Genomic DNA, 27,692 nt, shown 5'->3' on the forward strand with positions numbered 1-27,692 from the left:
ACAAAGGTCAGGGGAGGGTTAGGTTTATCATTAATAGGGAAGGGGATATCATGTCTCGCCTGTGGGTACCTCCACTCCCAATCAGCAAGGACCCTCCACCCAGGTGATGCTCCCTTGCTTCTCCACCCCCAGGGTCGGTATCCATGAGCGATGGCCTTCCCCTGGCCACCTGAGAAGAGTATCTAGGAGGTTCAGGAGTGAAGGAGGGGACTCATGTTTCTCTGAATACCATTCCCCATGGGTTGGCCCGGGGTGCTTTGCAGGGAAGCCGGGAGTGGAAGTCCACTTTACCAAGCCTTTCCGGTCCACCACTATGAAGCAATATGGCTGAAGGTCCAGGAACCACTGCATTACCCGAGGGTTAGATTCTTTGCTCTGACTGATCCAAACTTGAGGAGAGTGGTCTGTTTTTAGGCAAAACCTGTAACACAGGAGGTAATACTTTAGATGAATCGCAGCCCATTTGATTGCCAGTGCCTCTAACTCAATGACAATCATTGTTTTCTCTTGCTCTTTCCTTCCTGAATGATGGTATCTTTTCTGGCCTCGGGCAACCAATAAGATTTCAAGTGTATTACTTTGCCTACGGGAGTGCAGATGTGATGATCCATATCCTTTACTCTCACAGATTCTTCTCAAAATACATCAGTGAACTGCCTGATAAGGTGACATAAATCTTGTTACTGATTATTGTTTAGGTCAGATGAAATGAAGGCTCTGCTTTCTGTGTCTTCTGACAAAAGAGAGGATAATATTCTCACTGGAGACTCTGAAGTATTATAATAGGTTTAAGTGATACACCTTAAGATGTCGGTCAGGTTGTGAGATCTTATAATAACAACAAAGACCTACTTGTTCTAATACCTCATGTGGTCCATGCCATCTGGACATGAGCTTGTTTTCAGAAGTACGTAATACCAGCACCTTTTGACCTATGAAAAAGGACTCCAACAAAACTGTTTTATAATAGGAGATCTTTTGTTGTTCCAGTTGAGACTGGACTAGTGATCTAATAGCCGTCATAGTTTCTTTCAACCTTGGATTGGGGCCTCCTCTCTCTCTTCCCATGTGTCTCTCAATATATTTAGGACATCTCGCTGTTCTCTTCCATAGAGTATTTCAAACTGGGAAAATCCTGTTGAGGCTGGAATGAATGGGAGAGAACTGAATAAAAGGCGAGTCTTTTGGCTTGGAAGGCAGAGTCTACCACTGGACAAAGGTACCGAAAAAGAGCTTGAACAGGACGCCTGCTGCAACTCCTGGATCGTTGGTTTGCCCGGTGAAGCCCTGCTACAGTGCTGAAGCTCCAACTTCACTTCGACTGGAAAAGATCTGCAAAGGACGACTTCTCATCTTGGGTTGGTGGTCCCAATCGACCACAAGACTCGCTCATCTGGAAATCCTCTCGGAGCTGGCTGTACTTCCAGTGCTGCTGCATGAACCGATTGCCAGGGAGAGGAACACCAGAATCGAATGAGTGTCTTTAAGTCGGACACAAGCGCCAGAAAGATGCAACAGACTCCCAGGAAGCAGGACTGACCAAGCCTGAGCCACCTCAGAGTGCTGGACCCCAGATGCGAGAAAAGTCAATCAAGGTATCTGAGAAATGCAATGGTGCTATTTGCTAGAGTCGGGAGAAGCTGAAATCACGAAGTGCCGCTGATCTGAAGTTTGCCCATTGCTGCAGCTGACCTTCAATTCATAGAGCAGGAGACCCTAGATGTCCTCCGTCTTGTCCCCAAGACTGAGACCCGGGAACAACAGGATATGAAGACCTACACAGGAACAGAAGCCAGCTGGAACCAATTTCTTCTAACCAAAGGTACTGTAAAACTAAGGGGACTTACCTCTTGTCGTGTAGCCTTGCTAGTTCTCAGTTGAGACTTGTCTTGGTTGATGTTGCAGAGTTGCTTTCAGCTTTGCCCCTCACAAGCCTTCCAGCTTGTGGCCCTACAGTGATTTCATTTTTATACAAAGACTTCTAAAAACATTGAGCAAGACTTTTTACCTACCTGCAAAAAGTGCTTCAGCTCCCCTAAACTTTTGATCAAATAACATTGGCTGCCCAGGCTCCCTGAAAGACTCTTGTTACCTCTGACTTGGTGCTTTGCCTTTTCCCCAGGAAAGGGTTCATTTACTTTGCATTGGAGGGTTCAAAAAGTACTTACCGGTTTTAGAATATTTGTTAACCATTATTTTATTCCTCCATCTTCTCCTTTTGACACTAACCTCAGTATTCCTCTAAATGTACCAGTGATATTTATGTCCACAGTGTCCTAGTTATTTAAGTCACCTCAGGGTGTAGGAAGAATCTGTCACGCTCACCTTAGCCCTGCGGGAGTATCAGGAACCTCAGCTTGGTGCTCTTTCTTGCTCACTTGACTGACTGCGTCTTATGAGTTAAGAAGATTAGCTCTCCATCATGCTTTATCCTTAGCAGGGGCGTAATAGTTCAATTCCACCAGTTGCTTCACTGATGAATAGTCCTGCCCAGACCCGCTGTGGCTTGGAGTTATGCTGCACTTTTGGAGTGTGAAATAGCTTGGCTTGATGGCTTGTCTTTGCTGGCAAGCTTTTAGTCTTTGTATCCGTTTTGCCTTCATCTAATTATGCATGCACAGTAAAACGTTCCTCTTTGCTAATGTTAGTCTTTACACAATGTGCTCTTCTTTTCTTTACTCACTGTTCTCTTTTTCCTTTGCAGGGTTCTGATGGACCCGGGAACCTGAGCGTGGCTGGAGAGGATGACCGTAACAGCTGATGACCTGCGGATGGGCCACTCACCAGCTGGCTGTAACAGCTGATGACCCGTGGAGGGCTGTGGACACGATGACTGCAACAGCTGATGAGGAGCCGGGCCGGCGTGGGACATGTTACAGAGGGGCCGCGGACCCGATGACTGCAACAGCTGATGAGGAGCAGGGCCGACGTGGGACAAGAGGAAACGGGTAAGTTAAATAGAAGGAGCCTCTCAGGATATGCGAAGGGCGGCTCTCCTCGGTGTGAGTCAATGGCTGGAGTCCTCGGAGCTGATGCTGGCTTCAGAGGATCACGGTGAGCGTTCCGCTGCCTGCTGGCAGAACAACGCGAAGCGTGAAATGAAGCCTGGGCGTGGCTTATATAGCAGCCACACCCAGAGGCTAGACTGCAGCCCTCAACAGTGTTTGGGCTGGTTCCCCTCCATGTTGGGTGGCCAATCTGATGATCAATATTGTATCCGGTGCCATATGCTCCATGCATGGGTCCAGCTGGGCTCCTTCCAAGTTCTATTGGTGGTGCAGTAGAGAGGTCTTAATGAATGATGAACCCAATGGGAGCGCTTTGGGGCAAACATGTGTGCATGGGATACGCAATTGGTGAAGGCAAGTGTGGCAGGATTGGTGGTTGTGACAGTACCCCACTCCCCCCCCCCCCCCCCCAACGCCCCCTTCAGATCGGACACCCCGGGCCAAGGTTTCTCTGGACGTGTGCGATGGAACTTTGTAACCAATCGGGGAGCATGTACGTGCTCACTGGGCTCCTACGGTGTGTCTTGCGGACCGTAACCTTTCCACTCAATTAAGTAGTATAGTCTAGACTTAACAACCTTGGAATCTAGTATGTTTCTGACCTCATATTCTAGTTCCCCATCTATGATTGTATGTGCCGGGGATGCTTGTATCCGTGTGTTTGGTCGAACAGGTTTTAGGAGGGAAACGTGGAACACTGGGTGGATTCTTATGCTTGCCGGTCAGGTTACCTTAACTGTCACCGGGTTGATGATTGACTCAATGACGTATGGGCCTAAATATCTTGGATGAAATGTTCAGGGTCCTTTCAGTGAAATATGTTTCGAGGCTAACCACACAGCATCTCCAACTTGGTATTCTGGGGCTGCCTTTCGATGTCGATGTGCATATTTTCTTTGTCTTTCTTTGGCTTGTGTCATCATTTCTGCAGCCTTCTAAAAGGCTTGTTTGATGGTTCAGTGCAAAGTCTTAACCACTGGCATTTCCAACTTTTCAAGTGGGGTCAAGCATTGATGTTTGTGGATGTTGTCCATACAGAACGTAGAATTGACTTTGCCCTGTAGTGAATGTTGAGAGTTGTTGTAGGCATATTCCGCAATCCATAGGACATCTTTCCAAGTACTTTCTGATTGGTGGAGTAGACACCTGAGGTATTGCTCGAGTGTCTGATTAGTACGTTCCGTTTGGCCGTCGGTTTGAGGGTGGTGACTGGTTGATAGACGTACTTCCATCTGGGTTAATACACAACATTTCCGCCAAATTTGGAGACGAATTGGCTGCCGCGGTCTGAAATGACAACAGTCGGGAATTTGTGTAGTTGACTATATGTTCCAAGAAGACCTTTGCCGTAGTGAGTGCTGTGGGTAGACCTTTCAGAGGAATAAAATGGGCCGGTGGTCAGTCATAATTTCGAAAAAATAATGTTGAATGACAAAAATGTAGAAAAAAGAATGTGGAAAAAAAAAATTCGAATTCGGTTTTTTTAAATTATATATTTATTTTGGGGTCCGGGAGTAAAGAAAAATGGGTAAAACAAAAAAAAAAAAATTAAAAAGGGGGGTTGGGGGAACCCCCCCGCCCCATTTCGAAAAAAAAAAAAAAAAGTATTGAAAAAAAAAAATGCGACTTGTTTTTTCCGACATTTTTTTTCTTCGAAATAATGACTTTCGACATTGTTTTCGAAATTATCACTATAAACCAAATGGGCCATCTTTGAGAACAGATCCACAACAACCAGTATAGTGTTGTAGCCATTGCAAGAAGGAAGGTCGGTAATGAAATCTATAGACAGAGTATGCCATGCTGTCGGTGGAATGGTTAACGGGCATAAGAGGCCTGCTGGTTTCTGTTTCTGGGATTTGTTCTGCACACAGACGCCGCATGAAAGCACAAAGTGAATGACATCCTTCAGCCATGTAGGCTACCAATAAGTTCTTTATATCTTGGCCATGGTTTTGGCAATTCCAGGGTGTCTTACAGCAATGTGCCATGGTATGTGGTAATGCCCCTTTCTCGTTGAGCTTCTATCGGAAGATGTATACGTTCTCGGAAACATGGTAACCCATTGCTTAGCATGTGTTGACTGCTCTTGGTGATCCATGCCTGGAGTTCTTCCTCACTCATGTGGCGCAGTATGTCGGCCTTCAGATCGTCCAGTGATTCGAGTGTAGTAACTCCCAGTTTCTTGCCTTCAGGGATTATGGCGATTGGTTCGATCTTTTCTTATGTTTTGTCTTCCTCGCCTAACCGCGACAGCGCGTCTGCTTTACCGTTGCGCACCCCTGGGCGATATGTGATTACATAGTCGTATTCCGCAAAAAATAATGCCCATCGGAGCTGGCGAGATGATTGCGCCTTTGCCGTCTTCAGGTATTGCAGATTGCGATGGTCAGTGATGACGGTGACCGTGTGCCAGGCTCCTAGAAGATAATGCTTCCATTCTTTGAAGGCCGATTTGATTGCAAGGAGTTCTTTATCGGTGATTGCATTGTTTATTTCGGCTTCCTTGACCAAAATGCGACCGGATGTAACTGACCGGTGTCTGGGTCTTTTTGCGAAAGGACTGCACCCACAGCGGTACTGGAAGCATCTGTTTCAACAATGTAAGGAAGGTCTGGTCTTGGATGGCGTAAGATCGGCGCTGAGGTGAACTTTGATTTCAAGGCCTGGAAAGCAGTTTCAGCCTCTGCAGGCCAGTCAAAGCGCTTGTTTTTTTCATAGCAGGGCAGTGATTGGATGGACGATGTGAGAAAAGCCCGGTATGAAATGACGATAAAAATTCACAAAGCCTAGGAAGCTCTGAATTCCTTTGATGGAGGTGGGAGATGGCCAGTTCAAGATTGCCTCAACCTTCCTGTTGTCCATTCTGATTCCCTGAGGGGTTAGGATAAATCCTAAAAACTTCACTTTAAACACATGGAAGGAACATTTTTCGAGCTTTGCGTAGAGTTGATGGCTTCTGAGTCTGTCAAGGACTACCCGCACATGGTTGAAGTGTTCCTGTTCAGTGGTAGAATACACCAGGATGTCGTCGATGTAAACCACGGCACAAACATCCAGTAGGTCCCTCAGCACGTCATCCATAAAGTTTTGAAAGGCAGCCGGGGCGTTGCATAGCACGAAGGGCATTACCTGGTACTCATATAGTCCGTATTTTGTCCGGAATGCTGTCTTCCACTCATCCCCACTTATGACTCGTACCAGGTGATATGCCCCTCGTAGGTCCAACTTGGTGTAAATTGGTCCGCCTCTCACCTGGTCCAGTAGCTCCGGAATGAGCGGTAAGGGGTACCGATTCTTGATTGTTATCTGATTCAGTAGGCGGTAATCAATGCAGGCCCTAAGGTCCCATTATTAAGAGGCGAGGCTGCCGGAGACTTGGAGGTTCGGATAAAGCCATTCACTAAATACTGCTGCATGGAACCTGGGCATCAGGGATAAGGTCTATCTGACAATCACATGCCCAGTGCAGCGGTAGCGTGTTCACCTGCTCCTTCTGGAATACGTCCTGGTAATCGACATATGCTGATGGCAGAATGCCTAGGAGACTGAGTACTTCATTTCTTCTTGGGAGACACTGTCTTGGTACCTTCCTGCGTTTCCGAGTTTTTGTAACAGGAACGAGAACCCTCCTTGGAGAAGGTTAACACCCTCGCTCACCAATCGATTAGCGGGTTATGAGCCTCCAACCATGGAATTCCCAGAATCATACGAAACTGAGGAGCGCTTATCAGATCAAAGGCGATGTCTTCACTGTGGCCATCCTGACAGAGGAGTGTAACGACTTCCGTGTGGTGAGTTACTGGCCCAGAAGAGAGCTGGGTACCATCTACCGCCGTTACGTTTTCCTGCATAGCCTTTGGATGAGTGAGAAGACCAATTCGGCCCACTAGGCCTGGATCTATGTAGTTGCCTACCGCCCCCCTGTCTATATATGCCTCAAGGGCATGCATGCGAGAGGGCTGCTGTGGGCTAACCAAGATCACTGGGATGACAAGATGAGAGGTCTGTAGGTCCTTCTTTTTGCTTGACAAACGGACCTCTACGTTTGCCGGGCGTTGGAGTTTTCCGAGTCAAGCTTGGTTGCTTTGGTTTCCAATACCCCTAGCGTTCGTCTAGGTGGCTTCATCTGGCCGTCCTGCAGGAAATGTCCCGCCTTGCCGCAATACAAACACAGCTGTTGTCGCCGTCTTTTCTCCCGTTCTGCCTTAGTTAAGGGGCCCTGTACACTGCCGATTTGCATGGGCTCGTGTTGGTTCTCTGGTTGACGAGGTTGGGGTTCCCAAGGATGTACAAACATGGTTCTTCCTTCTGATCGAGCTCAATCGGTCGTCCGGTCTTGCAATCTATGATCAAGTCGCACCACGAGATCAATGAATTCTGCACAATTGTTGGGAGGATTCACGACTTGGGCAAGAATGTCCTTTCATTCCCCCCGTAGCCCCCGATGGAAGAGGGTGGTCCTTTTTTCTTCAGGCCAGTTGGTCTCGGCCACTAGCCTGTTAAACGTGGCTATGTAAGTTAGCAGGTCCCGACTCCCCTATCGCACTGACAAGAGCTCATTATCCAGAGTCTGGCCCCTAGTGTGCCGGGCAAACAACTTCTCCAACTCTCGTTGGAAACCCATTGTTGGGTAATTTCGTGGGTCATCCCAATTTACCAAGGGAATGGACCAGTCTGCTGCACTTCCCCTCCAGATATGACAAAACAAAGGACACTCGTGACTGTTCATTGGGGAACGCCCCTGGTCTACACAGTAAATGTAGACGGCACTGATTCATAAAAACTGCAAATTTATTAGGGTCTCCAGAAAATCGTTCCGGTGGAGCAAGCGGGACCGACTAAGGACCACCTGCACTGGGGCTGTAGATGGAGCAACAGAGGGCTGGCTGCCCAGTAACGGCGCCTGTCCAGCCTGATTCTGCAACACTTGTCGCTCCAATTCCTCTGTACGGTCTCTATTTGCAACCAACTCCCGCCGCAAGGCGTTTGTCTCCTGCCGGGCAGCATGGACCTCGGCCCGTAATTCCCCTAACAGCTGCGCTAATTGGTCGGTATCAGAGGTCTCCACGATACTCAGGCACAGGTTTCAAAGCTGGCTTTGCGTTCTGTCACGCTCACCTTAGCTCTGCGGGAGCATCAGAAACCTCAGCTTGGTGCTTTTTCTTGCTCACTTGACTGACTGCGTCTTATGAGTTAAGAAGATTAGATCTCCATCCTGCTTTATCCTTAGCAGGGGCGCAATAGTTCGATTCCACCAGTTGCTTCACTGATGAGTAGTCCTGCCCAGAGTTATGCTGCGCTTTTAGAGTGTGATTGTTGCTCAATAGCTTGGCTTGCCTGCTGGCTTGTCTGGTATTGTCTTTGCTGGTAAGCTTTTAGTCTTTGTTTGTATCCATTTTGCTTTGGTCTAATTATGTGAGGCGTTTTTTGAACCCCTTTTAGTATTTGAATACAAGCATTTGGACAAGCAAATACCCCTGTGTCTTCCTACTCAACTCAGACCACTCACACGTTGTACTGGCAAAGTTGAATCTGAGTGTTTTGCATTGCACAGCTAAATTAAAAACTAGTTGGTTTTTCATTGTACTGGCAAAGTTGAATCAGAGTGCATTTCCATGTAAGGTTGGAACGGGCGGTGAGCGCAACCATTACTATGTTCATTTAAAACCCTGCCAGTCTTTCCTACTCTGCCACTTTCATTTTACAACAGTGTGTATATTGACCATGCACCCCCTGGATAGTAATGCTTGTTGTATTGTTTTATCAGTGTATTGCTCTCGGTGGGACTGGGGAGCAAGAAATGCATTACATTTACGCATATTTTGGGGATAGGATACGTGCCACATTTAGATGGATGTTGGGGGTAGTAAATGTGCCATATTTAAGTTGATTGGGGGTAGGAAATGTGCAGCATTTAGTTGATTAAGGGCAGGAAACGTGTTACACTTCAATGGATTGCTGAGGCAGGAAAGATGTTACACCCCGAGGAATCGCAGGGGCAGGAAATGGGTCAGACTTGGATGGATTGTCAGAGAAATGTGCCATACTTCCATTGTTTGCGAGGGATTGGAATTGTGTTACACTTAGATAGTTGAGTTTGCTGGCGTATGAAATGTGTTATACTTGTCTGTGAGAGACGAGCAATGTTTTCAACTTAAATGGATTGTTAGAGGAAATGTGTTACTCTTCAAGCATTGTGAAGTTTAGCGCATGCTTGCATTATAAGAAACTGTTTAGTTTAGTAGTCTCATTTTGCCTGAAGATCTTAGGCTGGCACGTGTATTGCTCTTAGAAGAACAGTAATTGACATTCTGAAGGGTGGCTAGTGTACGCATTAAACTGATCTGGGAATGGTCATTTGTGCTGCACCAATAATTTTAGCCTGCCTTTGACTCCAGATCTACGCTGGTAATCCTTCTATTACACTTTGTTGACATACCTATTACTGTAGTTTATTGTTCTGTATGTTCCTGCCCTTCCCCCCCACACCCCTCCCCCTGGATCCCTCTTCTGCCGTACATTTTTGACACACTTACACTAGTAGATATGCCTCTTGCCTAGTATGCTAGTTATTTTTGTTTTGATAATTCAGAATCTTCAAGGCCTAAGAAGGACGACTATATTCCGTTGTTCCCTTCCCGCCTTGAAATGCTTTGAAGCACTTCACATGTGTATAAGCGCTTTACAAATTAGCAATTACAATTACACCTAAAAATCGCAACTCAGCCTTGGTACCCTGATATTGCAGTTAATAGACAGCTGTTAGCAGCATACATAGAACCATGAAGATATCTAGTAAGGCGATAAAGGTAGCTGGTCCATTGCGCCAAGAGAATGCTAATAGCCTAAATCGGGTAACTGCCCGGTAGATACACTAGGTCAGCCAGTCTATTGCGCTAAGAAGATTTGAAGGTAGAACCCCCCCCCCCCCCCGCCGCCCGAACTCACCCCCCCACAGTGCCTAGAAGAAACTACAAAGCTAGCTGGTCTTTATCCACAGATGTTGTGACGACACAGCAACATCAAAGATGAGCTCCATTGGCGTTCTTGGTATGTATAAACGCACTGCGGTGGACATCCTCTGCAGGCACGGCTATCCATCCACTCAGAGTAGAATGCAGCTAGGACAACATTCAGGCTAGCTGGATACATAGCGAGTCTCTAGCACTCGCACCATCTCCAGACTCCTCCCAGCATCTATCCACATGCCTGTCCTAATGGGTTGCTTTCTACCCGAGCCTGGCCAGTCCTGCTAGGCCTTATTTGGCGAAATGCACACATGCATTCTAATCTTACTATGTGACCTCCAACACTCTGGACTTCGGTCCCTGAGGGCGTTCACACCACTAGCACATTGAGACTATAATAATGGTAAAAAGCGCTATATAAATGACAACTACAATACAATACTTCCCTCCCATTTTCGTCCCATTTCACTGATCATATTTTTTAATGAAATTGTTAGAGGCCTTAGTCACAATGCAACTTAGAAACTTTTAGGAGGATGCTTGTATTTTGGACCCATTTCAATCTGGCTTCCATCCTTCTATGGGGACTGAGTTGGTGCTTGTTTCTGTTATTGACAACCTCACTAGGATGAGTAACCAGGGTGGAGTGAGTTTCTTGATTCTGCTGGACTTGCTTGCAGCTTTGACACCATCGACCACTCTATTCTGTGTCATCGTCTACAGGAGTTTGGGATTTCAGGTACAGTATTAAACTGGTTTAGGTCCTTTCTTTCAGATCATACTCAAACACTTTCTCTTCCCCCCCTTACAGGTCAGCCCCATCAATCCTTATCTGTGAGGTTCCACAGGGTTCAGCAACCTCTCCTCTACTTTTTAACATTCTATGCTATAGGAGAGTGGATGAACAACAACTGGCTGAAGCTGAAAGGGGATAAGACCGAAGTTTTGGTGATCGGCCCACCAGATGCTTGCTCCCTTTGGTCCCCAGAATTCTGGCTTTCCACTTTTGGTGCTTTCCCTTCCTCAGTTGATCGGTAAAGAAATCTGAGAGTAAAAAATACTAGCTCTCGGTCTTCTGACCTGCTAATAAGCGCTTGTTGTGAAGGTTATTTAAAATTAAAAATTCAATAAAAAGTGGTCCCATTCGTACCATTTGCACTAATAGGACCTGTGCTGGCCTCAGCAGTGCTAGGAATTTTAGACTACTGCAACAAAACATTGCTAGCCCAGCCTAAATATAATTTAAATAGGATTCAAACTGTTTAAAATTCTGCGGCTCGGTTAGTGGCTGGCCTACCAAAGTTTCCACATATTTCCCCTGTACTACACCAACTTCTCTGGCTCACAGTTGAAAGGAGGATCCAGTTCAAAGCTAATTGCTCAACGCACAGAGCCCTTCATGGGAAAGGTGCTCTATACCTTAGGGCAAAGACCATTCCTTATAAGCCAGCTAGAGCTCTCTGATCGGCCAATCTTGGTCTTATTTATTTATTTGCATTTTTAAAGCACTCACACAGCCCGGGGGTATCGAGGTGCTGTTACAGGAATATGTCTTAGTTGCATATTTATAACGCGCTTAATACCCACAAGTTTCTAAGCGTGGACACGGGGATCGAACCCGTGTTGCTTTGTGTCGTCTTGTTTCCAAAGTGAGCACGTTACTGCTGAGCTATCCTCCCGGGTCTTCTTGTGGTTCCACGCGTTAAGAAGGTTTCGGTAGGTGGCAGAGCCTTCTCAGTGGTGGCTCCCTCTCCCTGCAACACCCTTCGGCCAGCTTTAGGACTGATGGCAGATTACACTCATTTAAAAAGAAAAATGAAGACCCTTCTCTATCTGCTGCGTTCTAACTGAATCGAGCTTTATTACAGCCCCTCTCTGAAAGCTTATCCTTTTTCTAGCACCAAAATACCTACAAGAAACTAAAGGGAAAAAAATGACACCTCAGAGCAGATCAGACCATGGCTACTTTGAGCTTCCAACCAGGAGCGCCAGGAAGGCCACTGCCCTTAGATGGCTATGCAATGATTTCTGGTTAAACACAGCCTCATTGTGGTGTCTCACTGGACTTCTAAAAGCAGGTTGCCATATTAAGGGGAACTGAAGAGGACAAGCCTTTGTTTAATGAAAATGTAAGATCTCTGAAGCAGTAGGCAGCCATCTAAAAATAAAGAGCTGCTGCTAGCCAGCGAGTTACACAAAGCAGAGCAGCACAACCAGATCAACGAAAATAACTATGCTGCACCTTTGAGGTACCATGATGCGGGGGTCTTATGGACTTGCATGTGTTTTATAACAGCAAGACCTCAGGTAGGGACTCACTTGGGAAAAAGAAGGTTAATGAACTGGGCAAGCATAAATATCAGGGGATTTAAAGGTTCCAGTGCAGGACAACCTAACAATTGTAAATGTGTGCTTTTGAAATAAATGCATTTATGAAGTGTGAAGACTTGATGCAAAATGGTCCTTCCTGTATCTGGATTCTAGAGAAGATTAAGTGGTTGTAATACTCAATTATTTATGTCTTCATTCACTATTTCAAATATTAAGGATTTTTCAGCCTATTATTGTATGGATTGATTGTGTGTATCCTCACACCTCTTTATAGTAAACATACTAATATGAATAAAAAAATAAAATAATCACATAGTCTGACTAATGCATTCAACAGTGCCCATATCCTATACATCAAGAACATTGGATACTGCCTTCCCAGCAGACCTACAACCCAGTCAGCTTCATAGCCACGCCCAGCACTATTTACCGTGCAGCAGTGGTTGATAAATCGCGCCAAGTTGCCACATTTTGTGGCATCTATGATCGTATCATGATCCACTCGGAATAGGTAGCTGCTCCCAATTCCTTCCTGGATGTAGCGCTTCTCTCGCATGTCGGCTACCACCTGATTGGAAAAAGAAGATAAAAAATAGGAAAGGCAATCACTGTCATGGATGGAAATCATGGCATTAGGATGAATGTAAGATTAAGCGAGCATATGAATGGGAGAGAAAGATATTCAACTCTAGCAAGTGCAGTAAGAAAAACATTACTTGACATTTTAGTTCTGCACCATGGGCTTCTTCATTAGCATTAATTAACTTAATAGCCTCGCCTATTGGAAGGATCTCAGACCGCACGTTCATACAATTCTATTTTTACACACAGCACTTTTCAAAGGATGACCGAATAACGTTATTTTTTTTAAAAAAAATAGCATTTCGACTGATTTTACTCACTGAAAAACATTCTCAGTGTATATAGAGAACAATAAAACAAGGAAGCAGATAGGAAGGTAGTGTAGCGGTCAAAAACGTAGCTCTTACTTTAAGGCTACCAGGATCCCATACTATCCCACCATGCAGTTCGATGAGTTTATCAATATCATGTGATAAAAGAGAGAAAGGTTCAGTATGCCGAGTCATTCATCCCGTTTGAAATTCTCCAGTGTGGTGGGAGAGTAGAATATCAATGAAGATACCCATGATGGAGAACGAGGATCAAAAGTATAGGATACATTACTCACTGTAATCGTATTTCCGATGCTTGTTTCTGCTTAGATTCACATGCTGTGCATAGGCCGACATCTATTGGAAGCTGCAGAGTATTACAGCTGTTCTCGAAATTTGAAAAGGGACGTCAACAGGGCGTAACAGTAAGACTATCCCTAGTGTGACGTCCACTGTACCCATGGTCTTTCACCCGTCGAGGTCCCTCAGATTGTTATTTTTCTGACAAGAGGTAGCATGAAGTGTAATGTGAGTACAGTTGTATCCAAGCAGATACGTATTAGACAAGCTAATAAGCATCCATGCGCCTTCTCTCCGAGGGCACAAAGGGTGGGCGCATGCAAATCTAAGCAGGTACAAGCATCACAAATACGATTACGGTTAGTAATGTATCCAGTCTGAGGCTTGTGGAATCTGCTTAGATCACATGCTCTGCATACATTAGCAAGCAGTGTTGGGAGAAGGTGGTGGGATGTGAGAAGGTTCATGGGCGAACAAATGTCTTTGAACCGCTTGTCCCACCTGTGTATCTGTCTTGGAATGAGTGTCAATGAAGCTGAGTGAAAGTGTGTATTGAGCTCCATGTAGCTGCTTTGCAAATGCTGTTAAGATGGACATTTGCAATGAAAGCCAGAGTGGCTTCTGTGCTCCTTGTGGAGCGAGCTCTTGGTGTGAAGGGCAGTGTTTTGTTTGATAATGAATAGCACAATTGTATACATCTGACTATCCATCTGGAGATGGCATTCTTGGAAACGCGGTCTCCTTTTCTGCCTGCTGCTATGGAGACAAATAGTTGGTCTGTTTTTCTTAGCGGTCTGGGGTTTTTTACATAGTAAAGGACAGCTCTCCTCACATCTAGTGCAAGTAATTTTACCTCAGGTGAGCTGGTGGGGTTCTAAAAGAAAGCCGGTAGCTCAATAGATTGGTTTACATGAAATTTCTAAATGAACTTAGGTGAGAACCTAAGGCGAGTATGTAAAACCAGCTTGTCTTTATGTATGATAAAGAAAGGATCTTGCACTGACAGAGCTTGTATTTCACATTCTCTTCTTATGGAAGTAATAGCCACTAAGAAGGCAGTCTTGTAAGTCGGGTGTTTAAGACTTGGGCTCGATGGGCATGTTAATGAGAGTGGCCTACATCTCTGGCTTAAACCCGGATTGGCGTAACCAAGCATGATGCTTAATAATGTTTCCCTCCACTATGATTCTGCCGGCGTTGTCTGCGGCGTCAAGATTGCCTTTTAGCAAGCAGTTTGAAACTGCCCTTTCTTCAGCAGCCACCAGTGCCAATTGAGTTTTGAGGGGTCCCAGGGCTGAGGAGAGTAGAGCTATGACCTTATCCCATTTATGGCAGTTGTAAATAGCTAATAAAGTACAGTTATTAGCTATCCTGGTCTGGAATGCAGCGGAAGAGGCCACATTCCTGCCCATTGTGTATAGCCTTTTACTTTGTTTGTTTGGAGGAGCCTCGGAGGAGGCTAGTGGAGTACCTGCTGTTTTCCTTGTTGTAGTAACAACGAGCGAATCAGGCTTTAGCTGCCCCCTAATGTACAGCAGGTCTGATTGTGCAAGTCTGAAAAGTTTCTCTATGCGGGGGTTCACCGTCCGTGTCTCATTGGGTGTTTCCAGCGAGGGTTGTATCTTTCGCTGGACAGACTTTATTAGGGGAATAAACTAAGTTACAGCCTTTTTATCGCCCAAGATTTCGTCAACGAAATCCTTGTTCTGTGGATCCGCTAGGGTAGATTTTTGGAAATGTTCAGCCATTTTGATAAGTACCTCGTTCAAAAGAGGTTGATTATCTATGGATGAGTCTACAACAGGGGGGTCCTTATCAAATGGGCAGTCAATGTTGTACATGTCTGTATCTGGATTACCCTCATCGTCGTCATTATCCCGATAATAAGGGTCTGCGGCTCCTTGGACAGAGATCTTCATGATCAGTGTCCTGGTCATATAGGTCGATGACAGTGGGATCTTGCAATAGCTCACCGTGGCGAGACCTTTTAACAGGGGGTTGAACAGGGTTCTGAAACCAGATGCCGCTGTGGTGTGTGTGGAGGGGAGAAGGGGTTTGGGGGATTGAGGGGGTAAACTTATGAAGGAAGTAGTTAGGGTCTTTTTCGTAAGAATTTGCCATGAAGGACATTCTTCTCATTACCCTATATACCTATATATATCTTCAGCTGACCACTGGGCAGAACTAGGAATGACCGTAGGTTGAGGTGCGAGACCTTAATCTTCTGGAGTAGGTGGAACTACAGAAGAAGGGGTAGCTTTTTTCTTTAAGGCTGAAGACCGGGAATCCTGTATCTGAGGTTCCTTACTCTTGTAAGGGGACCTATCCATGATTTATCTCTAGGGGTCTAAGAAGAACAATCTGAGGGCCCTTAATGCGTAAAGGACCATGGGTACAGTGGACGTCACACTAGGGATAGTATTACTAGCACGTCCTGTCGACGTCCCTTTTTGAATTTCAAAAACAACAACTGTAATACTCTGCAGCTTCCACTAGATGTCGGCCTATGCACAGCATGTGATTTAAGCAGATTCCACAAGCCTCAGAAATTTTCTTACACTGTAACAGATAACGGACTAACACCAGAGCTGTTTACCTGACATGTCCCAATACACGGGACAGGCAGAGTCAGGCAATTAACAATAACCACGCACACCTGATGGCTCTTTACCTCCCCCATAGGGATAACAGGCGCAGCATGAGAGCACACTACGAGCAAGGCCAAAGTCACGAGGAAACAGCTACACTGAACCAGCAATTCAAGCCGAGAAAGATGGCAAGACCAGGAGGGACGATGAAGGGGGAATTGCCCTTCCCCTTTTCAACTCAGACACGAGAAGCCTCCGAAAAGGGAATTATAAGATGGGGAAACATAGCTGAAGTGGTGCCCTGGGGTCTCATGCATTGATAACACAGGCGGGGATGCATGCTGTCTACCGTGGTACCGTCCTTGTAGCAAGCCAAGTCAAGCGGACTCGAGAAAGTCGTGAGTCGGAGGAAGCTGATAGGACAATGAACTGTGTTTGAGCCCAAGGTTGCAAGTGGCAACACTGGATGAACGCAAAAACCTCAGAACAAAGAACTTGTTTGTTTGAACTTTTGAGAAAGCCCAGAGAAGGGCCAGCTGGAGAGTGGTCAGGTGCCGTAGGAGTGCTCAGTCGAAGGACTCTCGCTGGCCCTCGTAAAGTGAAACTGCAAGTATCAGAAGGCCCTAGGAAAGGGCGGCGGGAGGTGTCGGAGTGGTCCTATAAGGGTCACGTCAAATCTCTTTCACACTCGAAAATCAAGGGAAAAACTAAGACAAGTAAATCTTGTATTGTGATATAGCAAAGTGAACTGTGAGAGCGGCAGATGTGACCCCTACAGAGAGATGCCTGCGAGTTGGGATGAAAAGTAACACACCAGTGAACAAGAGTGTTTACAAAGACATTCACACTCTTGAATATTGCAAGGTGAATTTGAAATGCCGTAGTGAACCCAACCGAGGGAGGCCCAAGTTGCAAGGAAGATCCGAGCCCGGCAGGGGGAGATCCGAGGGGTGAAGAGCAGTCACCCAAGATGCAAGATTACCGAAGGAACCTTTGTTTGTAGTTTTGATGGATCAGGCCTTCTGAGGTAAGTGACATTGTAGAAAATTGACTTGGTCCCTGAAGGTTCTGGTATTAACAGGAATTGTGAACCTTGTGCTGGGGAGGCCCAGCTATACCACCCTGTGTGCTCAGAAATCCCGTCTTGTCCCGTGCTAAAAACGTGGGTAAGGGAGACCCAGCCATACCACCCTGACTTATTTTGTGAACACTACTTTCTTTTCTGGTGAACATTATCCCACACTCTTTATAACTTAGTGGTACGGATTGGCAATAGGTTTTTTTAGTATAGGCCCTTTTTATTTTGACAAGACGCTACTAGGACTGCCTTATTATTTGATGGTTGTAGCTTGCACCCATTTTAGATTAAGATTAGGCTTTTATCTCACCACTTATAAAATTCAATAAACACCCTTGACTGATTACATGTGTCTGTCTTTACTGTTGCCACCACAATTTTCTTACAGTGCCCTTTCACCTGCCTTCTGTGTGTTTTGAAAGAAAGCAGACGTTCAATTAACTGTTTCACGTTGTATTTAGAAATTAATTTAGGTGAAAACAGCAGATGTGTTCTTAGAACTAACTTTGTTCTTGTGTAATGTGACAAAGGGTTCTGCCACAGATAATGCTTGAAGTTCACTCACTCTCTGAATAAACGCTATGAGAAAGGCAACTTTATGAGAAAGGCGACTTACTGAGCACTATCTTTCAGTTTTGCTTTGTGCATTGGCTCAAAGGGCTGGCCCATGAGCTTGCATAAAACAAGGTTTAAATCCCACCCTGGTAGCGGGTTTGCCGTTAGCGGTACAGACGTGTGACCCCTTCCCCGAAGGCTTGGACGACTGGTACCCTCCCCCAAACGATCTTGTAGTGAAAAGCATTATGAACAGACAATGCTGCAAGATGTACCTTTAATGAACTGCAAACAAGACCAGAGTCTAACAAATGTAATAAATATTGCACTACATGCGATGCTGAACAGTCAATGTGATTGATATTTGACTTTGTACACCAAACCACAAACCTTTTCCACTTGTTAAAGTAGCATTGTCTAGTGTTGGGTTTACGGGCCGCTTAAAATCTGCATGCATTGGTCAGGCAAATTAAGGTGGCTGAACCTGAGCTGAGTGGGAGGACTTTGCTGGGAGGTGACGGGGTGAGAGGCAGGAGGAGGAGCAGTGTGATGTTGGATTTTGTGAGGCAGACGGGGCAGTGGGAGGAGTTGTGAGTTGATGTAAGCTAAGTATTGATTGGTGGGTCTGGTGCACATCATCCTTTAGGATGGGGAAGCGCCTGCGTGGGTCCGCCCACGCCTCCGATAATTGAAAGAAAGAAGGTGGCTGAACTATGACTTCAGGTGCCAAGGAGCTAAGTTGGTTGTTGGGGTTGAAGATTAAGGGTTAACCCTGATTCTGTGATAGCATGTTATAGGCACATGGCAGTTTGATTGGACGGGAGATGGACATTTTGAGGCGGTGTGAAAACCACGTCCAACGAGCCTGCATGGGAGCTATTAGGATTATCGGGTCTCTCTCCTGGTGCGTTTTATGGATTACTCGACAGTGGGGTTGGAGGAAAAGTAAGCAAATATCCCTGACTCACTGAGCGTTCGCCTTGGATTCCTTCTGCAGGAACCTGGAGGCATCATTTAGGGATGTGGCGTTTTCCCCCTGTGCCAAATAGATCTAAGATTGGTTGCCCCCCCAAGTGTAAAAATGTAGTGTAAAATGTCTGGATGTAACTTCCTCTCGTACTCGGAGGACTGACAGGCTTCTGCTTAGCATGTCTGCTAGGCAGTTGTGTCCCATAATGGGATTGAACATGTAATCCTCTTTTCAAGCACCAGTTGCTAATCTTCTTTGCTAGTGTGGACAGAGTGAGGGAGTGAGACCCACCCCATTTGTTTATTGATGTAAAACATGGCTGTTGTACTGTCTGTATTGATTAGCACATTCTTCCCAATTAACAGTTGTTGGAAAGCTTGAAATGATTTGACAGCTGCAAGGAACTCTAGGGTGTTAATAAGTCTATCTGACAACATGCCCTGTGCTGGAGACAATGAGCCCCCCAATCTGAAAGTGATGCATTAGTTGTGATGGTGATGTCTGCTAATGGGTTGAAAAACTTTTCCCCGTAACATGTTTTCTTTCGCCCACCATTGCAGGGTTGAAACCAGGGTTTGGAAAAATACCACTAGATCGTCCCAATTTCCATCTTTTTTGCGAACATTGTTTCGCTAACTACTCTTGCATTGGACGTATGTTAAGTGTGACGTACCCTTAGATGTCACTTCTCCCTGATGGGGGAGCCCCTTCCCATGAGGTCAGGGAGGTTGGCTGCTATCCGATAGTCCCCTTGGGCATGGTACTCAGCAGGAGGATCCCAGACTCCCCCTCTAGGGACAATGATGACCATTTAGGGCGAATGAAGTATAACACCCTCCACCCAACATCTTACACATCTCACTATTATGTAGACCCCAGTGCCTTACCCAACACTTCTATGTAACACTGCAAACCTGAAGATTTAACACCTACTAATTGAAGACCTAGGTATTACTGCAGTGCCTGGGAAACTGATGAAACTAAAAGTACTGAGATGAAGTGGCTCAATAGAGGCATGAGGAATAACACAGAGCCACTAACAAAGACGGACGTTAAGCAAGGGTGGGATAAGACAACTGAAGGAGGACGCTTGTGTCTTCTACTGCAGAAGTCCGGAGTCCCCGTCAGCTACCCGGAAGATTCAAACCGAGCAAAGGGAACAAGGAGGAGAGACGTCGCTGACGCCGAAGCAGCAGAGGAGCCGGCAGTAGGCTGACTCCTAACGGGACTGCCAAAGGAGTGACAGTCCCCAGCCTGTTATAAGGTGGACCACTGGCTTCAAACAGGTGCTATTCCCAGGAGGGGAGCAAGAGGGTGAGATGTCGCCAAAGTAGCGATGCTCGATGAGCCTCTGGAGAAAGGCAGCCAGAGTAGAAGGTGACCGAAGAGGTTGATGAGAAGAACTACAAACAATGGAAGATCTGGTGGCACATTCTGTTTGGAAAGCAGGTAACAGGAAATGGGGGAGCCATGGAGAGTCAAGCATAGCATCAGGGTTACAATCCCTCATACCAGTGGTAACACAAATACCACTGGCCACCAGAGAAGGGTCTGGGACCCGCACACAGACCTAGAGAGAATTAGGAGGGAGTCTACCTTGTGGCGGGGTTGGGGTTGAAGTAAAGCCACTGACCACCAGGCAAGGGTCGATCATGCATGAACTGAAACAGAACACAAGTCCTCTTCTTTGTGGCAGTACCTGGAAGGGAACCAACCTAGGTCTGGCAAACCCATGTAGTAAAGAGCTATGGGTCAGGGACCTGCGCCCACAAGGGAAGACCAGTATAAGCTATCATACTTGAAGCAGTACCTGGCAGGTGAGTGAACCAGGTCTGCCAGAACAAACTAGTGAACAAAAGGGTCAGGAAAGGGGAGACATATTGCCTGGTGTTCTGAACTATGAAGAAAGCCATAGAAAGGCTAGGGGAAGGGAGACATTCTCCCGGGTTTTGTGAACTGTGGAATAAAACCAGAGAAAGGCTAGCGAAAGGAGACATTTCCCCTGGTACAGTGAAGAAAGCCTGAGAAAGGCCAGGGGGGGGGACATTAACCCTGGTGTTCTTAACAGTGAAATAAAGCCTGTAAAAGGCCAGGGGAAGGAAGTAATTCTCCTGAAAGTTGAGTCCACAAGGAGAATCAAACCAGTGATCATTGGGAACAGAGTCCTTCCCCATGGGACAACAAAATAGTGAACTTTCCAAGTGTTAGAGGATCTGTAATCATTTTGTTTGTTAAGTACTAAAAACCAGGGCAAGAGAGTCATTCCCCTGGTTAAAAAAAGCAACCAAGGGCGAATGGGGGGATGGAGTTGTTCTCCTGGACCAAGAGCTTTGGTGCAACGTATTTGTTCAGTTAAAAGTGTAAGGGACAGAGATAGGGACATTTTGACACAAGACATCCTACCAGACCCATTAGTACTTTAGTTGAGACAGGGAAACCCCTCAGATATAGGGAAAGCTATTTATTTTATTACCAAGTAAAAGTTTATAGCAATCAATATGCCACCCGTGTCTGTCTCATCATCCTGCACCGTTACAGAAATCTTGGCCATGACACCACCATGCCTAGAAAGCACATGGCCTTCCTGACTTATCTGTCGACCGGCTGTCTAACACAAAATTTGGCAAATAAGGCCTTTGACCGTCTCGTTGGAGGAAAACACCAAGGTATCCTTTGTCTTAATAAAAGCCCCATAATATAGTTTTTGCCGATTTGGTATTAGACTGGACTTCTTTTCGTTGATCGAGAAGCCTCATTTGTGCAGAAGATGTATTGCTGAGGAGCTTCTTTTTTTTAAAAGTCTTTTTAATACACGTGTAGCAATGGAGACTGCAGGGGTAGCAAGGGAGACCACAGGGGTCACGGCTGCGACTATGGCGACCGCCAAATGACGTTCCCGATTTCAGACACAGGTCATCTTTACCAAAGTTACCTCTAGCGCATCGATCTGCAACCTTTGGCTCCCCAGATGTTTTGGACTAGAACTGTCAACGGGCAAGGATCATGAGAGTTGTAGTACAAACCATTTGGAGAGCCAAAGGTTGCAGGCACCCTGCACCAGAACAAGCATAACACCATATTGGCAATGGATAAGGTCAACCTCACGATGTATATATTAACTTGGTTCAAAATTGGTTGATTCAGCCAGATATATTTTAGTCTAAAAGGTTTAGGCACAGCCCTATTAATCTTCATCAAAGAAGAGGACGGCACTTCTGGGGTCCTAAGGATATCAACCAGTGCCTCCTTGTAATTAATAAGAGCAGCAGGGGCCCAAATCTTCACCAAACTGATTAAAAGTTTGATTTAAGCATTTTAAGCAATGCCATTGTTTCCCTGCTCTGCATTAGAGGGAGGTTTGGGGTACTAGATGGGGGAAAAGTCTGAAAAGTCTTAATTAAGGAATTCTTTGCAACAGCCAGGCACATTACTATTGCTCCACAATTCTGAACCACTAAGCAATAAAGAAAGTGCATGAGCCCTGTATACCACTAAAGCTGGGAAAATGACCCAGCCACCAAATCATTCTGTAAATCTGGTAGCTGCACCACCTCTTCTAGATAAGGTCAGATTACTTTTCTTCACCTGGGGGCACCGCAATCCAACCTGGCTGAAGCATGCCCCCATTTATTCAAAGAAGCAGACTTCCTCAAAACGGTGCTTGGAAGATTCGCGCATGAAACAACAAACATTGAATTCTTAAAAATTAATAACCAACCCCTTTGTCTGGCAGAGGCCAGTAGAGCTATTCAAAATCAGTGGAAATTATAAAGCAGTTTTTAAAAATTAAAGCTGCATTGACAATAAGGAGGAGGATTCCATAGCTGACATGGTTCAAATATGGGTGATCCATATTAAGTGTATAATGTTCTTGCACCATGTTGTTTATAAACAAAGAAGAGTTGGGAAGCAAGAGCATAGCCCATTCCTCATTCCATTCTGCATAGGGAAGCTTCTTGAGGTTTCCCATCCTTGTTCCTATTTCACCAAAGCAGAGTTGTCGAAATACAGATTTTGGATGGCCATGCAGGTCGGAATGACCCCTTCAGAGCATCTAAAAGGCATGGCCCTGAGTACATCGTGAAATGTGGATTTTAAAAATCAACAAATGTTGGACACAAAGCCCATTTATTTAAAAACACATTTATATAAGAGGTTTAGCCGAAAAGCCCAATTGACAATTCCTACTGCTGAGCAGCAACACACTTGTAAATGGCAGAAGACCCTATTTTCATTGCCCCAGATATCTATTCTAAATAGTAAATGTTTGGTACCCAATGATTTCATTGACGAATGTTAACTACACGCATTTATTGCAGAGTATTAATTGCTAAGACATGCACCTATAATACATAATTTTAATATATTGTATTGTTTGTGTTGGAGTGCTTTTGAGAGCCAAAAGGGGCTGTCCCCTGCAGTTTGCTTTTAATTTTAAAAACAGTGAAAATGTAAAAAATAAAACAGGGTTAAAAACACAGGGACTCAAATCTTTCTCACCTATCTTGGCTAAAGACCATGAATAAGAGATATCAGGTAATAATATCCCCATATATTAATGTCGCCACAAAAAACAGCCATTTTTCGGCAATATTTTTGCATGGCGAGATTTTTGTGGCGACATTATTACATGGAACCGAATAAGATAGGTCTATATTTATAGCTGGATTTTCTTGTCACCCCATCCTCCTAAATCAGCAGCATTGCTACCTTGTTCCATGGATCAGTAAAAAACAAAATCATACTGCTTATTGCGTTAAATCATAACAGACGGCTTTTTGGTAATATGGATATCTTGGTGTACTTTGTATCGCTAATTTCTTGCCACATATTTTTTCTTACCAAGTACCAAATCATTTCAGTCCTACCTTGCTGTATCGCTATCTCAGTATCTGTGTGTGTGTCAAGCAAAGCTTGTTTGGCCTTCCTAAAGTCGCTATCGAGTCATGAGAGTTTACCCTTTGAATGTGTCTTTAGGGTTGGGGATTGTTTGGAAAACAAACGTTAACCTCATCCACTGATTTATCATAGATTTCATATTGCTGTGCAATCAATCAGCCGTATATATTCAGCAGCTGTAGCTAACAGTGGGAGATGTGAATAAAGTCGGGATAACCTTTTCCAATTCCACTGAAGACCTCAAGACAGTGCTCATTATTTGATTCCATAAGTAAAATATGATATGCATTACTCACTGTAATAGCATTACTGATGATTGTATCTGCTTAGATTCACATGCTGTGCTTAACACTATCCCCAATGTGACGTGTAGTGTACCCAAAATCCCTCACGCATCGAGGTCCCTCCGATAGTGTTTTCTGTGCCTCAAGGGAGCCTATGACTAATGTGAGTAGAGAGAGAGAAAGGTGTAAGATGTCTATGTTCCTTCTACTCCAAGAGGGAGGAAGGGTGGGCACATGTGACTCAAAGCAGATACAATCATCAGAAAAGCTATTACGGTGAGTAATGCAGGTCTTCTGATGCTTGTTAATCTGCTTAGAATCACATGCTGTGCATAGACTAGCTAGGAGTACACAGAGATGGTGGTGGGATGTGTAAAGGAACAGTAGAAAAGATGTCTTGGCATCGCTTGTCCCACCTGAGAGTCAGACCTAGAGTGAGTATCTATACAGTAGTGTTGTGTAAAATGTGTGTACAGAACTCCAGGTTGCTGCTTTACAAATGGACTCAAGAGGGCCCCGAGTAGTGTGCTCTAGGCTTGAAGGGCAGATCTCTCTTGGAAAGAGTAGCAGAGCGTGATGCAGTTTACGATCCACTTTGAGATGGCTGATTTAGAGACAGGGCCCCCTTCTCTACCAGCCGCCATTGAAACAAAAAACGGATTTGTTTTTCTTAGTGGTTTAGTCTTTTCCAGATATTAAATCACTGCTCTCCTCAAAACAAGTGTGTGAAGGCTTTCCCCCCCCCCACTTTAGTGGGGTTCTGGAAAAAGGTGGGTAGTTCTATTGATTGGTTCACATGGAACTTCAAAATAAATGTAGGCGCAAAATCGTGGGTGAGTGCGCAGGACCACCTTATCTTTGTTAAATGTGACAAATAGGTCTTGAACTGAAAGGGCCTGCAGTTCACCAACTCTCCTTATTACGGTGACTGCCACCAGGAAGGTGGTTTTATAAGTGAGTGCTTGAAGCGTAGACAAATTTCCCTGACCATGTTATCCATAGACCGTTCCCCTTGGAACGGTTTTGCGGGTACCTGGAGGCGTAATCTGGGCATTGTGTGTTTCCCAGAGTTGCAAAGAAGTCGATCTCTGGGAAGCCAGAGTCTGCGAAGACGTTGAGAACAATGTCTTTGTGCAATCGCCACTTGTACTCTACGGGTAGTGGGAAGTCTCTGCTGAGCACATCCGCCAGAAGATTGAGTTCCCCAGGAACGTGTTGTGACAGGAGGAATATCTTGTGTTTGAGGGCCCATTTTCATATGTTCTGAGACAGTTTGGATAGCCGTGCAGAGTCTGAGCCCCCTTGCTTGTGCAGGTAATGCATGGTGATGGTGCTGTCCGGGAGGACTAGGACTTTCTTTCCCTGTAGGTGTGTTTGAAAGGTCTTCAGGGCTTTGAACACTGCCAGTAATTCCAACAGGTTTATGTGGTTGGATACTACCGCTGGGGTCCAAACGCTGTGCGTCGTTTGATGAAGGAGGTGAGGCCCCTTACCCCATCAGAGAAGCGTCCGTCGTGAGAGTGCCTTCTATTGCGGGGTGGTGAAAGATTTCCTCCGCAAGAGGTTTTCCCTTGACCACCACTGCAGAGAGAGAACGAGGGCGGCCGAGACAACCACTAGATCGTCCCATTTTCCGCTGGACTGACACCATTGGCTCGAGAGCCACTCTTGCATGAGGCGCATGTGCAAACGTGTGTGTGTGTGGGACTAGATAAATGCAGAAGGCCATCATCCCTAACAGTCGAATGGCTTTGCGTACGGTCACCTCGTGATTGGCTACATAGTGAGGGATCTGGAACAGCATGGTTTGAACCATCTCGTTGGAGGGGAAGACAAGCCCATCCTTGGTCCGAATTAGTGGCCCCGGGTATCGTTAGACTTGGCTGGGGTCTAGGCTGGACTTTTTCTCGTTGATCGAGAATCCCAGACTGAAGAGGAGATATACTGTCTTCTGAGTATTTGAAAGGCATGTTCCATACGAATCCCCTGTTAGCCAGTCGTCGAGGTAAGGGTAGACTAGAATGGACTGCCTGTGCAGGTGAGCTGCTACTACTGCCAGTACCTTCGTAAACACCCTTGGGACTGAGGCAATGCCTTAGGGATGGACCTTGAAATGATAGTGCTTGTCCTTTATCATGAATCTTAGGTACTCTGTGTGCTGGCAACATTGAAATATGAAAGTATGCATCTTTCATATCCAATGTGGCCATGTAATACCGCTGTGTTAACAGGGGGATTACTTCCCGTGACATTGTCATTCTGAACTTTTGTGGTTTGACAAATTTGTTTGCTGGGCACAATTCTAGCACAGGGCGCATGGTGAGATCCTTTTTGGGTACAAGGAAGTACACTGAATAAATAAGCTTGTTTACCTGATGAATTGGGACGACTTCTGTGGCGGCCTTTTTTTTTTTTTTTTTAAGGATCTGCACCTCTTCCAGCAGAATCTGCAGGTGTGCTGGCGATAGGCTTCTCGATGTTGGTGGACGGTGGAACGCGATACAGTAACCGTGGGCTATGGTCTTGAGCACCCACTAGTTTCAAGTGACCCACTCCCATGCGTGACCAAAAGATGTTAAACTGACCGACCGGGAAGGCATGGGAGGGGCCCCGCACTGTCGAGTCATTTCTGAGCGGAGGCCGGAAAGCCTCCAAGGGTGGAGTTCCTACCCCTGCCTTTGCCTCTTTGCTGACCCCTCTGTTGGTATTGACCAATGGCAGCTGCGCCTTGTCTAGAGGACCATGGCGTACCCCCTGTTCATACGGATTATGTGGGGAACGGGAAAAAGATTGCACCCGAAAGGAGCGGCGAGAGTTACCTCCCTCTGGTTAAGGGACTTGAGAGTCTTGTGCTCCTTTTTCGCTGTTTCTAGGGTATCGTCCACAGCTTTCCCAAACAAATTAGAGTCCTCCACTGGTTTGTTTATAAGTGATGCCTGGGTTTCTGGTTCGAACCCTGAGTTTATAAGCAAGGCGTGCCTTTTAAGAAGAGTGCCCTGGGCCAGGGTCCACCCCGCCATCTCAGCTGCACCCAGCGTATTCTTGAGGATGTTATGGGTGACCTGCTCCCCTTCCGAGACAACTGCCAAAAGGTGTGATTGTACCGGTTCTGGGACTTCTTTGAGACCCATCTGAAGTATATTGTGTTAGGCAAAATTTGCATGCAGACCCTCTGGGACCACTACACACAACTATGACTACAGGTGTAAGCAAAACCAACCTTTGGTACAAGTCTGTACCACACAGTTTTTGGTAGCGAGCTGAGCAGCCAGGCTTATCTCAAGAGGGAATGTGAGCAGTAATTATGTTACACAGAGGTCTACAATTACAAGTAATCAAATAGATTCTTATACTAAAGGTTTCTTGGTAAAACACTTATTAATTTATTATACAGTCAGAAAACATTCATCAAAAGGAGGCAATCAATATCACCCAAAAATATTCTACAGTACTTCACAATACCCGGTTCTGAGGCATTTCAACTACTTTGAAGGAGGAGCGAAATAGCATTCAGAGCATTTGAAGGACCAAAAAGGCATAAATTGTTAAAACGAATAGTAGAGTTATTCTTAAACAGTGCAAATAGTTTGAGTTCACCAGAGGAGTTTGTCTAATGCAATAGGTAGGCCAAAGTCAATGGGCTAGAGTCTTGCATCAGTAGAAACGGTTCTGGTAGTTAAACGGAAAAGTCTTTGCCACAGTCCTCAGAAGTAGTACATAGAAGAAAGCTTTATATGTCGGGTCACAGGCTGATTAGGCCTGCAAGTTGCCAAAGTTTCACGCACTTTCCCAGTGAGAGGTAAGTTCTCTCGGTC

At 45.5% G+C, this 27,692-nt stretch overlaps 1 protein-coding gene across 4 annotated transcripts in view; it reads right to left on the reverse strand.

Annotated features, from left to right (window-relative positions):
- SETD1A (SET domain containing 1A, histone lysine methyltransferase) overlaps window positions 1–27,692 on the reverse strand; it is a 1,694,645-nt gene that overhangs the window by 74,588 nt on the left and 1,592,365 nt on the right. For all 4 annotated transcript variants that reach the window (XM_069651930.1, XM_069651928.1, XM_069651929.1 and 1 more), the window contains exon 19: window positions 12,741–12,878. In XM_069651930.1, coding sequence (XP_069508031.1) covers window positions 12,741–12,878 — 138 coding nt within the window. The remainder of the gene's footprint in view (window positions 1–12,740; window positions 12,879–27,692) is intronic.

Source organism: Ambystoma mexicanum, chromosome 3p (assembly GCF_040938575.1).
Source record: "Ambystoma mexicanum isolate Mex_15411 chromosome 3p, UKY_AmexF1_1, whole genome shotgun sequence".
Classification (NCBI taxonomy): Eukaryota; Metazoa; Chordata; class Amphibia; order Caudata; family Ambystomatidae; genus Ambystoma; species Ambystoma mexicanum.